Source organism: Erpetoichthys calabaricus, chromosome 5 (genome assembly GCF_900747795.2).
Source record: "Erpetoichthys calabaricus chromosome 5, fErpCal1.3, whole genome shotgun sequence".
Lineage (NCBI taxonomy): Eukaryota > Metazoa > Chordata > Cladistia > Polypteriformes > Polypteridae > Erpetoichthys > Erpetoichthys calabaricus.
Genome location: NC_041398.2, coordinates 70,909,279 through 70,923,100, shown reverse-complemented (window position 1 = coordinate 70,923,100; position 13,822 = coordinate 70,909,279). Strand labels below are relative to the sequence as shown.

At 35.4% G+C, this 13,822-nt stretch overlaps 1 protein-coding gene across 4 annotated transcripts in view; it reads right to left on the bottom strand.

The window, feature by feature from the left end:
- The window catches only part of larp1b (La ribonucleoprotein 1B), a 124,722-nt gene that overhangs the window by 49,847 nt on the left and 61,053 nt on the right, over positions 1-13,822 (bottom strand). For 3 of the 4 annotated variants that reach the window (XM_028801659.2, XM_028801660.2, XM_028801662.2), the window contains exon 4: positions 9,349-9,535. In XM_028801659.2, coding sequence (XP_028657492.2) covers positions 9,349-9,535 — 187 coding nt within the window. The remainder of the gene's footprint in view (positions 1-9,348; positions 9,536-13,822) is intronic. The other variant, XM_028801661.2, reaches the window with a different exon arrangement.

Here is a 13,822-nt window from a genome sequence, read left to right as displayed (position 1 = left end):
CTCCCTTTTTATTTTAAATTAAATTCTACAAATTAAAAGCAAAACATGCTCGACGCCAGCTTTTGGTGCATAGGTTATGTACTAAACAGAAAGTAACATTTAAACAATTTCTACAACTGAAAAAGTACATCTTGACTGTGGCAAGGCAGACTTTTTGAATTACTTTTGTCCAGACTTACTGCACTGTTCAGTGAACTTAAAAAATGTTACTCTTAAAACTGGATAAAATAGACCAGTGAATTAGAGCACAGGGATGAAAAGAAAAACAGGCTACAAATCTGAAGAAATCTATTGGTTTGACAAATATGTTTTATCAAACCTTAAATACAAAACATGTTGTCAAGTGTAACATATAAAGACATCTGTCTTCAGGTTCTAGGTAGGCATTCAACTCTGTGAAGCTCAGACTGAACTCCGGCTGACAATCAGCCCATATACCTTACACATTAAAATGCCTAATTAAGGCAGTCAACAAACCAATTCACAGCTACAGTTACAGGGCTAATTTTACATAGGCAGTTCAGTTATATTTGTAACTGCAAATGTAAAAGCATACTGTAGACTTACAATGATGTACAGTACAAACATTTTCACTATTTTAAGTATACATCAATTTCATTTTTATTATAACATTATCTTTATCCAAAACCTATGTAAAATATGGGAAATTGAGGATGTAAAGTATCGTTAAAAGCAGTCACCTTTGGAGAACAATGCTCCCTTAAATATTTAAGTACTTATTATTGTTACCTGGCTTCTGATAAAAGCACACGATTGTCTTAGTGATTCTTTGTTACAGACAAGCAGTGTACACTAGTGACAATATCTACAGATTGTAATTCTCAAGGTTGCCAGCTTAGGCCCTATCAATGACATGCTGTGTGACACTACCGAAATCACTTAAATATGGTGACCCTGAAGTAAGCAAGAAGATCTAAAATTAAACACCTTAAAAATAAAATTGTACTCTTTTAATAAATGCCCTAAAAACAGGTCTATTGAAAAGTTAATGTTTTGGTAGAGAGTGCTCTAATGTTTAGAGAAGTACTGTACTTCTGTAATTAGTGTGATATACTTCAAATTTTAAATCCCAGGCTGAGTCATTGCCTATGAGCAGTCTGAACTTTCTCAGTGTTTGTGTGTGTTTTATCCAAGTATTCCTGCTTTCCTTTTGAATCTCAAAGAATTATGTGGTAGGGTTAACGAATTAGCCCCAGAGTAAGGGAGTGAATATGTAAATATGCTAGATATACAGTGGTGTGAAAAACTATTTGCCCCCTTCCTGATTTCTTATTCTTTTGCATGTTTGTCACACAAAATGTTTCTGATCATCAAACACATTTAACCATTAGTCAAATATAACACAAGTAAACACAAAATGCAGTTTGTAAATGGTGGTTTTTATTATTTAGGGAGAAAAAAAAATCCAAACCTACATGGCCCTGTGTGAAAAAGTAATTGCCCCCTGAACCTAATAACTGGTTGGGCCACCCTTAGCAGCAATAACTGCAATCAAGCGTTTGCGATAACTTGCAATGAGTCTTTTACAGCGCTCTGGAGGAATTTTGGCCCACTCATCTTTGCAAAATTGTTGTAATTCAGCTTTATTTGAGGGTTTTCTAGCATGAACCGCCTTTTTAAGGTCATGCCATAGCATCTCAATTGGATTCAGGTCAGGACTTTGACTAGGCCACTCCAAAGTCTTCATTTTGTTTTTCTTCAGCCATTCAGAGGTGGATTTGCTGGTGTGTTTTGGGTCATTGTCCTGTTGCAGCACCCAAGATCGCTTCAGCTTGAGTTGACGAACAGATGGCCGGACATTCTCCTTCAGGATTTTTTGGTAGACAGTAGAATTCATGGTTCCATCTATCACAGCAAGCCTTCCAGGTCCTGAAGCAGCAAAACAACCCCAGACCATCACACTACCACCACCATATTTTACTGTTGGTATGATGTTCTTTTTCTGAAATGCTGTGTTCCTTTTACGCCAGATGTAACGGTACATTTGCCTTCCAAAAAGTTCAACTTTTGTCTCATCAGTCCACAAGGTATTTTCCCAAAAGTCTTGGCAATCATTGAGATGTTTCTTAGCAAAATTGAGACGAGCCCTAATGTTCTTTTTGCTTAACAGTGGTTTGCGTCTTGGAAATCTGCCATGCAGGCCGTTTTTGCCCAGTCTCTTTCTTATGGTGGAGTCGTGAACACTGACCTTAATTGAGGCAAGTGAGGCCTGCAGTTCTTTAGACGTTGTCCTGGGGTCTTTTGTGACCTCTCGGATGAGTCGTCTCTGCGCTCTTGGGGTAATTTTGGTCGGCCGGCCACTCCTGGGAAGGTTCACCACTGTTCCATGTTTTTGCCATTTGTGGATAATGGCTCTCACTGTGGTTCGCTGGAGTCCCAAAGCTTTACAAATGGCTTTATAACCTTTACCAGACTGATAGATCTCAATTACTTCTGTTCTCATTTATTCCTGAATTTCTTTGGATCTTGGCATGATGTCTAGTTTTTGAGGTGCTTTTGGTCTACTTCTCTGTGTCAGGCAGCTCCTTTTTAAGTGATTTCTTGATTGAAACAGGTGTGGCAGTAATCAGGCCTGGGGGTGGCTACGGAAATTGAACTCAGGTGTGATACACCACAGTTAGGTTATTTTTTAACAAGGGGGCAATTACTTTTTCACACAGGATTTTTTTTCTCCCTAAATAATAAAAACCATCATTTAAAAACTGCATTTTGTGTTTACTTGTGTTATATTTGACTAATGGTTAAATGTGTTTGATGATCAGAAACATTTTGTGTGACAAACATGCAAAAGAATAAGAAATCAGGAAGAGGGCAAATAGTTTTCCACACCACTGTAACTTGTAATGTATTGAGAAATATTTTGGACAAATTTATAATTAAGTAAATAAATAAATGTAATGTAAAATGTGACAATAAATAAAAACACAACTGTATGTGAGCAAAAATAATTAATGTTATGCTGCTTATTGGTTTATGAACATGTATATATGTTATTCAGTGACACCACATGAAATTTGTAAAGAAATGAAAATGGTCATTTTCACCCATCAATTAAAAAGGTGGACTACAGAGAGTACTGTGTTTTGATTGTTGAATAGCCAGTGAAGCACAGCTCCATGTTCTGACTGTGCATACCTATAGCAGATGAGTGCAAGGAAAAGTAGTGCGCGAAGTGACTACTTTAATCTGAGAATCTGTGAATTTGTCATTAGTCAATTTACCAATGAAAACACAGAACTTGCTACAGCCCACTCTCTCAATCTTGCTGGGTGAAAATGGCAGTTTTTATTTCATTGCCTACTGCATAGAAAGAAAGAAAGAAAGAAAGAAAGAAAGAAAGAAAGAAAGAAAGAAAGAAAGAAAGAAAGAAAGAAAGAAAGAAAGAAGACATTTGATGAAACATTTAATTATTTATGCTCACAAATCACTCTGCTTTTGTCATATTTCACAATACATTTATTTATTTGTTTTTTTTATTTAATTGCAGTGAGAAGTCAAGCAAAATGACACCTTTTATTGGCTAACAAAAAAGATTACAATATGCAAGCTTTCAATGCAACTCGGGTCCCTTCTTCAGACAAGATGCAATTTATTTACTTACAGTAATTTTATCTGAAATATTTCTCATTTTGTTCAAACTCTGTAACAGTCGTGTTTTCATCTTGTATCCCTTTAATCTTGAACTGGATTACATTGATGAAAAATGTATGGCAGAATAGAGAGACATATTATAAATGCAGTAATGTTTGAGTTAGGGCCAATTTCTACAAGCAGATAATTTCATTCCCAGTAGGAGAGCACCTTAAATTTAACATGGATCTCCCTTTAAAAGATCAAATTACACTGTGATTAAACGTGACTTGTCTAAATATAGTAATCCTTTCTTAATAGCACAGCCGTAAGTGTGGAAATGCAATCTCTCCAAATAGTGTAGCACTTTGCATCTGAATACGTCCTCTTTCCAGAGAGCACTTCATTTGCCTGTGCTCCGACTGTAAAAATAATATGTAAGCAATTCTACTGTAACTTTGTGGCTACAAAATGGATAAAAATGGTTATGTAAAATTCAGAAAGTGTGCTAAAATTTTGAGGTGGATAATACAATTCTATACAAGGTAAACATAACATAACCTTTTCCCCCATACAGGAAGTGCTTCAAATATAAGGTACATTACTCTCGTACATTAATGCATATTTTAACTATGCTATACTTTTTTTTTTTAATATAATCATGCAGAGCATTACATATCCTCATAGGTGGCGCAGTGGTAGTGCTGCTGCTTTGCAGTAAGGAGACTGTGGAAGATTGTGGGTTTGCTTCCTGGTTCCTCCCTGTGTGGATAGCGCTTTGAGTACTGAGAAAAGCGCTATATAAATGTAATGAATTATTAATATTATATGTAAGTAATAAAGTATATATAAACTGTTTACCCTTCACTGTTAATAGATTCATTTTATATACCATATGGTTTGGATTCATTAAGTATTTTACATCTTTACCGTATGTTATAAATAGGTATGAAGGGTATAAAAAAGTTTGTATAATGTAGGAAATAGCCATAAATGCAAAGTTAGGAATGTTTTTTTTAATACAGCCTTTAATGTTGTCATAGCTAACATTTGTATGAAGAAAAAAAAAAAAAAAAAGGTTACTCCCTTGTTGGGAAAAAAAAAATTGCTAGAGACACCTTTGCGGTTGCATAACCTTGAATAACAAAAGCTATTACTCATGACTGTGAGCGCTGGTATTCACAGAAGACTCAACCAAACACAACATTGAATCAGTGCAAAGCATCATCCTTAAAAGTGGAGTCAGTGAAATAAGCAGAACTAATCCACCCACGTACCAACTTTGTGCTGGTGACTTAAAGACATTTGGAAGCATTCTAAAACCTGAACAGCTCAAACCAGGAAATTCATTATTTTATGACAGCAACTCCAAAGCAGGCCTCTCCAACTGCAAACAAGTCCTTAGTGGACTGGTGCACAGTAAATTTCTGTGTTTTCTCCCTCTCCTTGTGTTACCTAATGAACTGTCACAAGTGCGTTTCCAAAGCAGCCAAGGCCTAGGGATGAATACTCTGCTGGTTCAGTTACAGCTCTGAAAACGAACAGTCTACACCAGCTTTCAACCTCCCTTAACACAGAAAGTGTGCAAGTGAAGATTTTTGTTTCTATCGAATTCAGCACCATTGACACATCATTAATTTGAACTGAAGTTTTTATTTAATTGGCTGACCAATTTCTTAGAAACATATTTCAGTGTGTAATTTGCTTAAATAATAAGATATTTATTTTTGTTATAGCTTTCAACATTCAAAAATGTGTTATTTATTCCTTTTTAGATGTACTTTTTTCAAAAATATTTCATTGCTTACCTTGTGTGAAAACTGAACATTTGAAAAGGAGAAAGAAAAGATCATTTGTATAAAAGATGCACATACTTATGTAAACCCTACAATACGTAAAGAAAACCTTGTTGATAATTTCTGAAATAAAACAGTGCAGGTGAAAACAGAAGTTTGTTTTAATTAGAACAGGAGTCCAGCTAAAAAGATGACTGGAATGAAAACCTGTAGCCATTTGTTCCCAACTGGAAATAGTCTGAGCACCAGTGAGCAGTCCCTTGCTACAGGCTGCCAAATGCACATTACGTGCATAACGAACACCAACTTGATGGCAAATTACAGCATACTATAAATATTTTTTATGTCAACGCACACAAAAATGGACAAACACAGAAAAAAAAAAAAATCAGTCTTGATTTAAAATAGTACCTCTTACGGTGAGTTCAGACATAAGTCAAACAAAATTACATCAAAACGGTAAGGACTCGTCAAATAAGTAATATGCAAAGCCATTGGATGGTAAGAGGTATCGGAGAAGAAGCATTGATCATACCACAATGAAACCACAAGCATAGCCGCAAGCAAGTGCATTCTCTCCAGCCAGGTACAGTTAGGTCCATAAATATTTGGATAGAGAGAACTTTTTTTCTAAATTTGGTTCTGTACATTACCACAATGAATTTTAAATGAAACAACTCAGATGCAGTTGAAGTGCAGACTTTCAGCTTTAATTCAGTGGGGTGAACAAAACGATTGCATAAAAAAGTGAGGCAACTAAAGCATTTTTTTTTAACACAATCCCTTCATTTCAGGGGCTCAAAAGTAATTGGACAATTGACTCAAAGACTATTTCATGAGCAGGTGTGGGCAAGTCCGTCGTTATGTCATTATTAATTAAGCAGATAAAAGGCCTGGAGTTGATTTGAGGTGTGGTGCTTGCATGTGGAAGATTTTGCTCTGAACAGACAACATGCGGTCAAAGGAGCTCTCCATACAGGTGAAAGAAGACATCCTTAAGCTGCGAAAACAGAAAAAACCCATCTGAGAAATTGCTACAATATTATGAGTGGCAAAATCTGCAGTTTGGTACATCCTGAGAAAGAAAGCAATCACTGGTGAGCTCAGCAACGCAAAAAGACCTGGACGTCCATAGAAGACAACAGTGGTGGATGATCGCAGAATCATTTCCATGGTGAAGAGAAACCCCTTCACAACAGCCAACCATGCGAACAACACTCTCCAGGGGGTAGGCGTATCGATATCCAAGTCTACCATAAAGAGAAGACTGCATGAAAGTAAATACAGAGAGTGCACTGCAAGGTGCAAGCCACTCATATGCCTCAAGAGTAGAAAGGCTAGACTCGACTTTGCTAAAGAACATCCAAATAAAGCCAGCACAGTTCTGGAAAAGCATTCTTTGGACAGATGAATCCAAGATCAATCTCTACCAGAATGATGGCAAGAAAAAAGTATGGAGAAGGCATGGAACAGCTCATTATCCGAAGCATACCACATCATCTGTAAAACACGGTGGAGGCAGTGTGATGGCTTGGGCGTGCATGGCTGCCAGTGGCACTGGGACACTAGTGTTTATTGATGATGTGACAAAGGACAGAAGCAGCCGAATGAATTCTGAGGTGTTCAGAGACATACTGTCTGCTCAAATCCAGCTAAATGCAGTCAAATTGATTGGGTGGCGTTTCATGATACAGATGGACAATGACCCAAAACATACAGCCAAAGCAACCCAGGAGTTTATTAAAGCAAAGAAGTGGAAAATTCTTGAATGGCCAAGTCAGTCACCTGATCTTAACCCAATTGAAAATGCATTTCACTTGTTGAAGACTAAACTTCAGACAGAAAGGCCCACAAACAAACAGCAACTGAAAGCTGCTGCAGTAAAGGCCTGGCAGAGCATTAAAAAGGAGAAACCCAGCATCTGGTGATGTCCAGGAGTTCAAGACTACAGGCTGTCATTGCCAGCAAAGGGTTTTCAACCAAGTATTAGAAATGAACATTTTATTTCCAGTTATTTAATTTGTCCAATTACTTTTGAGCCCCTGAAATGAAGGGATTGTGTTAAAAAAATGCTTTAGTTGCCTCACATTTTTATGCAATTGTTTTGTTCACCCCACTGAATTAAAGCTGAAAGTCTGCACTTCAACTGCATCTGAGTTGTTTCATTTAAAATTCATTGTGGTAATGTACAGAACCAAAATTAGAAAAACATCTCTGTCCAAATATTTATGGACCTAACTGTATATTAAGAGAAAAGTATCTCAGTAAAAGTTCAGTAGTTATCTCTTATCAATTAAAGATATGTGGCAGAAAAGTATCACAATGAAAATCTCCTTGATTGGCACTGCCACATCTTGTACCAAGGCAAAAGTAATATGGGGAGGGGGTTTACCTTTACCTTAAACTGATAAAATACTACAGCACTTAACACGGTTCTATTTGAATACTGAGTAGAACCAAAATAGCACCCACTTAATTTCATTGATGTGGTACAGCATAACAACATTCTTTCATGCTTCATTTAGAATCACACCTAAAAAATTCTACAACAATCTAATGTGATACAGAATAAATGGACTTGCCAGATTCGGGGGATGCTATGTGACATGCAATTTCCAACACTAAGTAACCACAATAGAAGAAACACCATCTCATTCATTTTATCCCCCTTCCTGTTAATATTTCATTCCCCCAAAAAATGTCCAAACCAGAGAATAAGTAAGTTTACTCAAGTAAAAACACAATTGTGCTAGAAGAGCACATCTTTCTGTTAAGGTAGCATGATTATTTTTCCTGTTATAAGAAGCACTGCATTTGTGCTGCATTCAAATGCTATGGAAGTTCTCTCCTCTGTGATCAAAAAAGTTTCGAGTCAGAATTTTGGGAGACTTGGTGACCATCGATTAGCTAAGTGATCCCCACAAAAAGGAAGTTTAAAATTAGCTCAGTTTTTTTGTGAAAATAAAAAAAGGAAATTAAGTGACACTAAGCATGTATTTCATCATTAAAAATTAATTCAATATGAGAAAACAAACCATTTTTGATTAACTAGTTATTTTTTATGGTCTGATAGATCAATGTTAGATCACTAATCAGCTAATTCAGGCAGCAGTGTTTTCTCCAAATTCACCCGCTGTGAATTACCACTTTAAAAAGTATTTAACCATTTAGAAGTAATCATCATCCAATACAGCACACAATGGTATAGGAGTCATAACACACAGGCAAAATTGATGGTCAGACACAAGTTACTGTGACAGGAGATTGTGGCCCAGAAGTTAGTGCACTGGGGTTGAAACTCTCTATGCCTCCCTGAGCTAAAATCCAGCAAATATGTTACTGGTGAAGTGGCATACCTGTAGCAGGTCACAACTAGACCAATAAATTGCATGTTTTGTATTACATTGTTACATGTAATTTTCTAGCTCTATGTTATATTTGCCGTTACCGCATTTGCCCTTGGCCTTCTGCCACTTTTATCTGCATTTCTCCACTGTATTCATATTTTATCTGATGTCTTTGAACAGTAAAATGAGTCTCTTTGATATAGTGCTCACTTTAAAATGTACAATATAAAATAAACTGATAAAGTGGTCTAATATTTTGACCTTACGGTAAATGTGGCTTGCGTTTTCTTTGGCTGACATTTTTCTAATTTTGCAAGGTATTGCTGAATATACAGAATATGGTTTGGGCAGTACAAAATGAGGTCTTCATTTTCTACAAAACTAAAATACCTTTTGTTATGCAGGTCTTGCAGTAACTGGACAGAACAAACAAAGTCTATCAACTAAAGTCTCCCAAAAATAACCAAGACAGTGTGATCTGAAATCATATTTTGGAAATTGATGATTTTTTTTTCAAATTTTTATTTTAAAATTGAAAATGTGCACAGTGCATCTACAAAAGCACCATGATGCAGTATGTTCTATGGCAGTGCTTCTTGGACTATTGTTCTTACCGCCTCTCCTCTTCATGGCAGATGACTGAAATTCTTCATGGTTTGCCTTTTCATCTGGGCTGTCCTGTCCAGCTTCCCGATTTTCTTTACTCTCACTGTTGTCATCTTTCTCACCCTTCTCTTTCCTTTTCTCTTTTTTGTTGGGAGACATCCTTCTGCTTTGGATATTAATGATGTTTTGGTGCTGCTAAAATAAATTTCAAACATAAAAGTGTTAGAAAGCCAAATCAATGCCATCTTGAATTAGCTCAAAACTGTTATAAGATTGAGCCAAAATTGTTACATAAAAACATCCTTTAAGAGATACAGCCTGTACACTGATTCAAGATTAAAATAATCAAGAACGTCACTGGGGAAAAAAAAGAGCGTTAATATGAAATAATATTTTCCACAAAGGGCAGAGCAGAGACTTCCTTTCATTGTTTCTTTCAAAATCATGTAATTAATTATCCTAAAGGGAAAACTTGTTTTCACAATAAATTCCTGAATTGCATATGAAATTATTACATAGCAAAGCATGTTCTAGTTTGCAATCTCTAATTATGTGTGAAATTAAATGTACTATTAGGGGAGTTAAAAACTATATGTTTTTAATACAATTCACAATGAACAACCCCAAATGCTGTTCACATTCATAAGTTATCCAGCATGCAGTATATAGCACACAGTTGCTAAATATCATAGAAAGTTAGCAAGATTTCATGTTTCTTCACAAATGGAAGTCAGCAGTTATTGCATGTTACAACTCTACCTCACCTGACACTTAATGATTAATTATTCCTTTTTAGAAGGTAAATAAAGAATAAAGAGATGTATGTCAGCAACTGAACTGAGATGTCAGCAAAGTTCCCTGTCTAATTTTCAACCACTGCTGAAATGTGTGTGCATTTATGCAATAATACACAAAAACAAATACACTGACGTTTTAAACATTTTCTTAATTTTCTATGGAATATGAAAGCTGAAAGAAATGCATTTTAATAAGTGAAATGTAAAAGAATTAGTAGAATACTGTATGCTCCTTTAATCTTTGCATTTTTCTTGATGAGTTCATCTGTCTGTTTTTTGTGAAATTCATATGTTGTTGTGACTAGTTGTCAGCATATTTGTTAGTCTCTCAAATTGGCTTTTCATGACTTACCATCTTTTAAATTATGTTTTCTCAACAACTCGCAGAGTTCACGCCATCACAGTCATTACCCTAAACAACTTGCATACACCAGTAAATTTCTATTGAACTTTTTAAGCAGTCATAAATTAAAATTATGGCATGATGCTTTAATCATACCATTCAGAGTGTGCCTCAATTTCACATGGCAGAAAATCTAACTTTTGCCATGGTGGTTTGCCTTCAAAAAGGTTTTGGCTGAGAATCACATCTTATTATGAAACTATGCTGCCATCTGTTGACAATTTATAAAAATCGAGCCAAAACTTTTCATTGGGCCATGGAGTCAGCACTTTTCATTAAGCCTCTGCAATTGTGCATGTCATTTCATAAAATTCACAAAACATTTTTATATTGGATTAAGTGGCATCGCTTGATGGGTTTAGTACATGTGAGTGTGGGTTATGTGAGCAAGTGTGCTTTGCAGTGGCATTTCAATCATTTTCTCAAACAAAAATCTGCTAATGCTTTAGAATGAAAACAATAAGAGCATAGATCTTTAAAAACCCGAATATGTAAAAATACTGAATATGTAGTTTAAACACATTAAGCAGAAATATTTCAGTGTAGAAATTTTATAGTCTAATCCATCTACAGAGTGTTTTTTTCCTGAAGAGGTTTATTTCCTTTGATAAAGAAAAAATTATAAAGGAATCAAAATTTTTCCTGTGACCTGAGAACCACTCCAAAAATTAAGAATTTGTGCCTTGTTTGCATGTCATGTTTAACATCAATCAAAGAAAAAATTAACTAGTGAACATCATTTTAATATGCACTTGGCTGTTCACAGTACAGTCTGATAATGATAATAATAATAATAATAATAATAATAATAATAAAAACACTCCAAATTCCAGCTATTCTTACAAATTACCCATTTCAGTAAAAAAGAATACAGTATATCCTAAAATTGTGTTTTGCAGTGAACATCAAGAAAAGCCAAGGGCTGTTACTAGGAATGGCAAGAATTGACCAATGTCAGGAATTTTTTAGTCATGTGCAATACAAATATTATGAATGTAGCATATTCAAGAGTATAGAGATCGAGTGAACTAATATCATCAGCCCCTGGCAAAAAAAACTCATAATTTTATATACAAAAAAGTTCTGAGTTAGTTATATAGTAATTCTGATACATCAGATTAATCAATGGCACTATAGCTTGAGGTACAATGTCTTTGGAAATTTCCTAGGTGAAGCTGTGTTACTAGTGTTTATGTATAAGCTAAACTGAGATAGTTCCTACAGATACAATGCAAGGTTTCCGCAAGTGGAAATGTTCTGAATCCATCGAGGAGTTCATCCTTGCGACTATGCTATACCCAAGATGCAAAAATATTGGGACTGCCAAGCCCAGCTACATCAAAATGGCTGAGAGACACCCAACCTAAGAATGTGCCTCACTGATGCAGTCTTTACCAGACCCCACAGTCACAACACCCTGCATGATATGCATTTTTTAGTATTTCATGTTTTACAATCTGCAGTTATGCACTGTCTCATCAGCAGCATCTTGTACAGAGAATGTGTGTCAGTTTCTGGACAAAAAAGGCATGCGGTACCACTCTTGACACAAAAGGTCTTAGAGCCACCTTGTAGAAGAAAAGAAACATGACCAATTCATGCAGGAGTCAACATGAAGAACCACTTGAGTACATGTAACAAGGAGCAGCTGGGTATCCACATCTATACCTTCTCTTAAAAACATATGCATAATAAATGGTTTTCTTTAATAAAACAGATGAAAAATTAAGGCCGAGTGTTTTTTACTTTTTGTATTTTTAAACCTTCAAGTTCAAAACCACAATTACAGTTTCTAAAGTATTTACCGCCCCACATTCTAATAGTTATATATTTGCATTTTTAATTTTTATACAATTGGCTAAGAAGTGTCACTAGATAGATGGGTGTTAAATGCTTCAAAACCTCAAAACAATTTACACTAATGTGCTAAACTGTTTTGTTGCTTCACAAAGCTTCATCCAGCAAATCACTACTTGTTACATTATGAAGCAGCACTAGTGAAGATTTCTGAAAATACTTTCATGCACGTAATTAGGAACGATGTGCCAGTACAATTCTGAAGTTATTCTGCTGCTGCAATATGTATCTACATCATTAATGAAGATGAGTTAAGACAGTTCTGACGGTGGCCATATAAACCCAAACCATACAACTGCATTAACTATACATTTTCTAAAGATGAAGTTGTATGCATTAGGGTCATCTGGTATTTTTGCCTTTATTCATATGTTCACTTTGCAATTACAGTACTGTGACATTCTCTTTGCCTTATCTGTCAATTAACACTTGGTTCTAGGACTTTACTGGCTAATCTCTGCACTTTTGTGCAAATCCCAATCTGGCCTTTTGGCTGTAGTCCTGACAAATTTGGCCTGTGATGAGGCTTCTATGTAAATTTGATTGTGAGGTTTCTGTAAGAAACAGATACCACCACCATAGAAGTTGATTAATTCATGAAATTACAATACTTTCAAAACTGTTGATTTTACTATTTTCAGATTCTATAATGCTTTCATTAAGGCTGAATTTACTTTAGCATGTGTATCTCTTACTTTTTTAATAGACATTTACATTTATTCAGTCCTCTCACTTTATATCTAGTGACTGTAAAGACAGACAACCAATTAAACAGCAAAAGATTCAACAATACACAATCATGACTTTTAATGTCAGAGAAAATATATGACAAGTAACTATTAAAACCATCTGGCACTCAAGTATAACAATGCTTTTTTCTCAACTGAAATGAAAGGATGTCCCTGCCACACATAAAACATGGTGAAAAAAAAAGAAAAAGTGGTATCATTATTATCTAGGAGCATTTGATTCTATACGACCAGACTCCCATTTTTTCCCCAGGCAATTAAGTTGCTAACTCAGATACTGTGTGACCTGCTTGACCTGATCTGTGACTAAGAGTGGCCTCTGGAAAGTGCATGTTCTCCTAATCTATTTATACCATTTATGTGCTGTTGCTAATAATCTGCACCTCAATTACTTGTAACAAGTGCGCATTACTAAATCTGTTTGATAAAGTATATTTATTGATTTTAGGGATAATATGTCAGTAAGATATACAGTACATTACTGCATCTTTTTTCAAAACAGATCAGATACCCCCACTTCAAAGCTATCCAGAGAACAGAAGAATATGGAGGATCACTTAATTTTAAGCTATCACTCAAGTGCCTAAGTGAGTGAACAAAAACAAAAATTAATATGTGCTGGTAGTATTTTAAGCATTTATATTTGCATTTTTTCTACTTGTTTCCCTGATGCAGA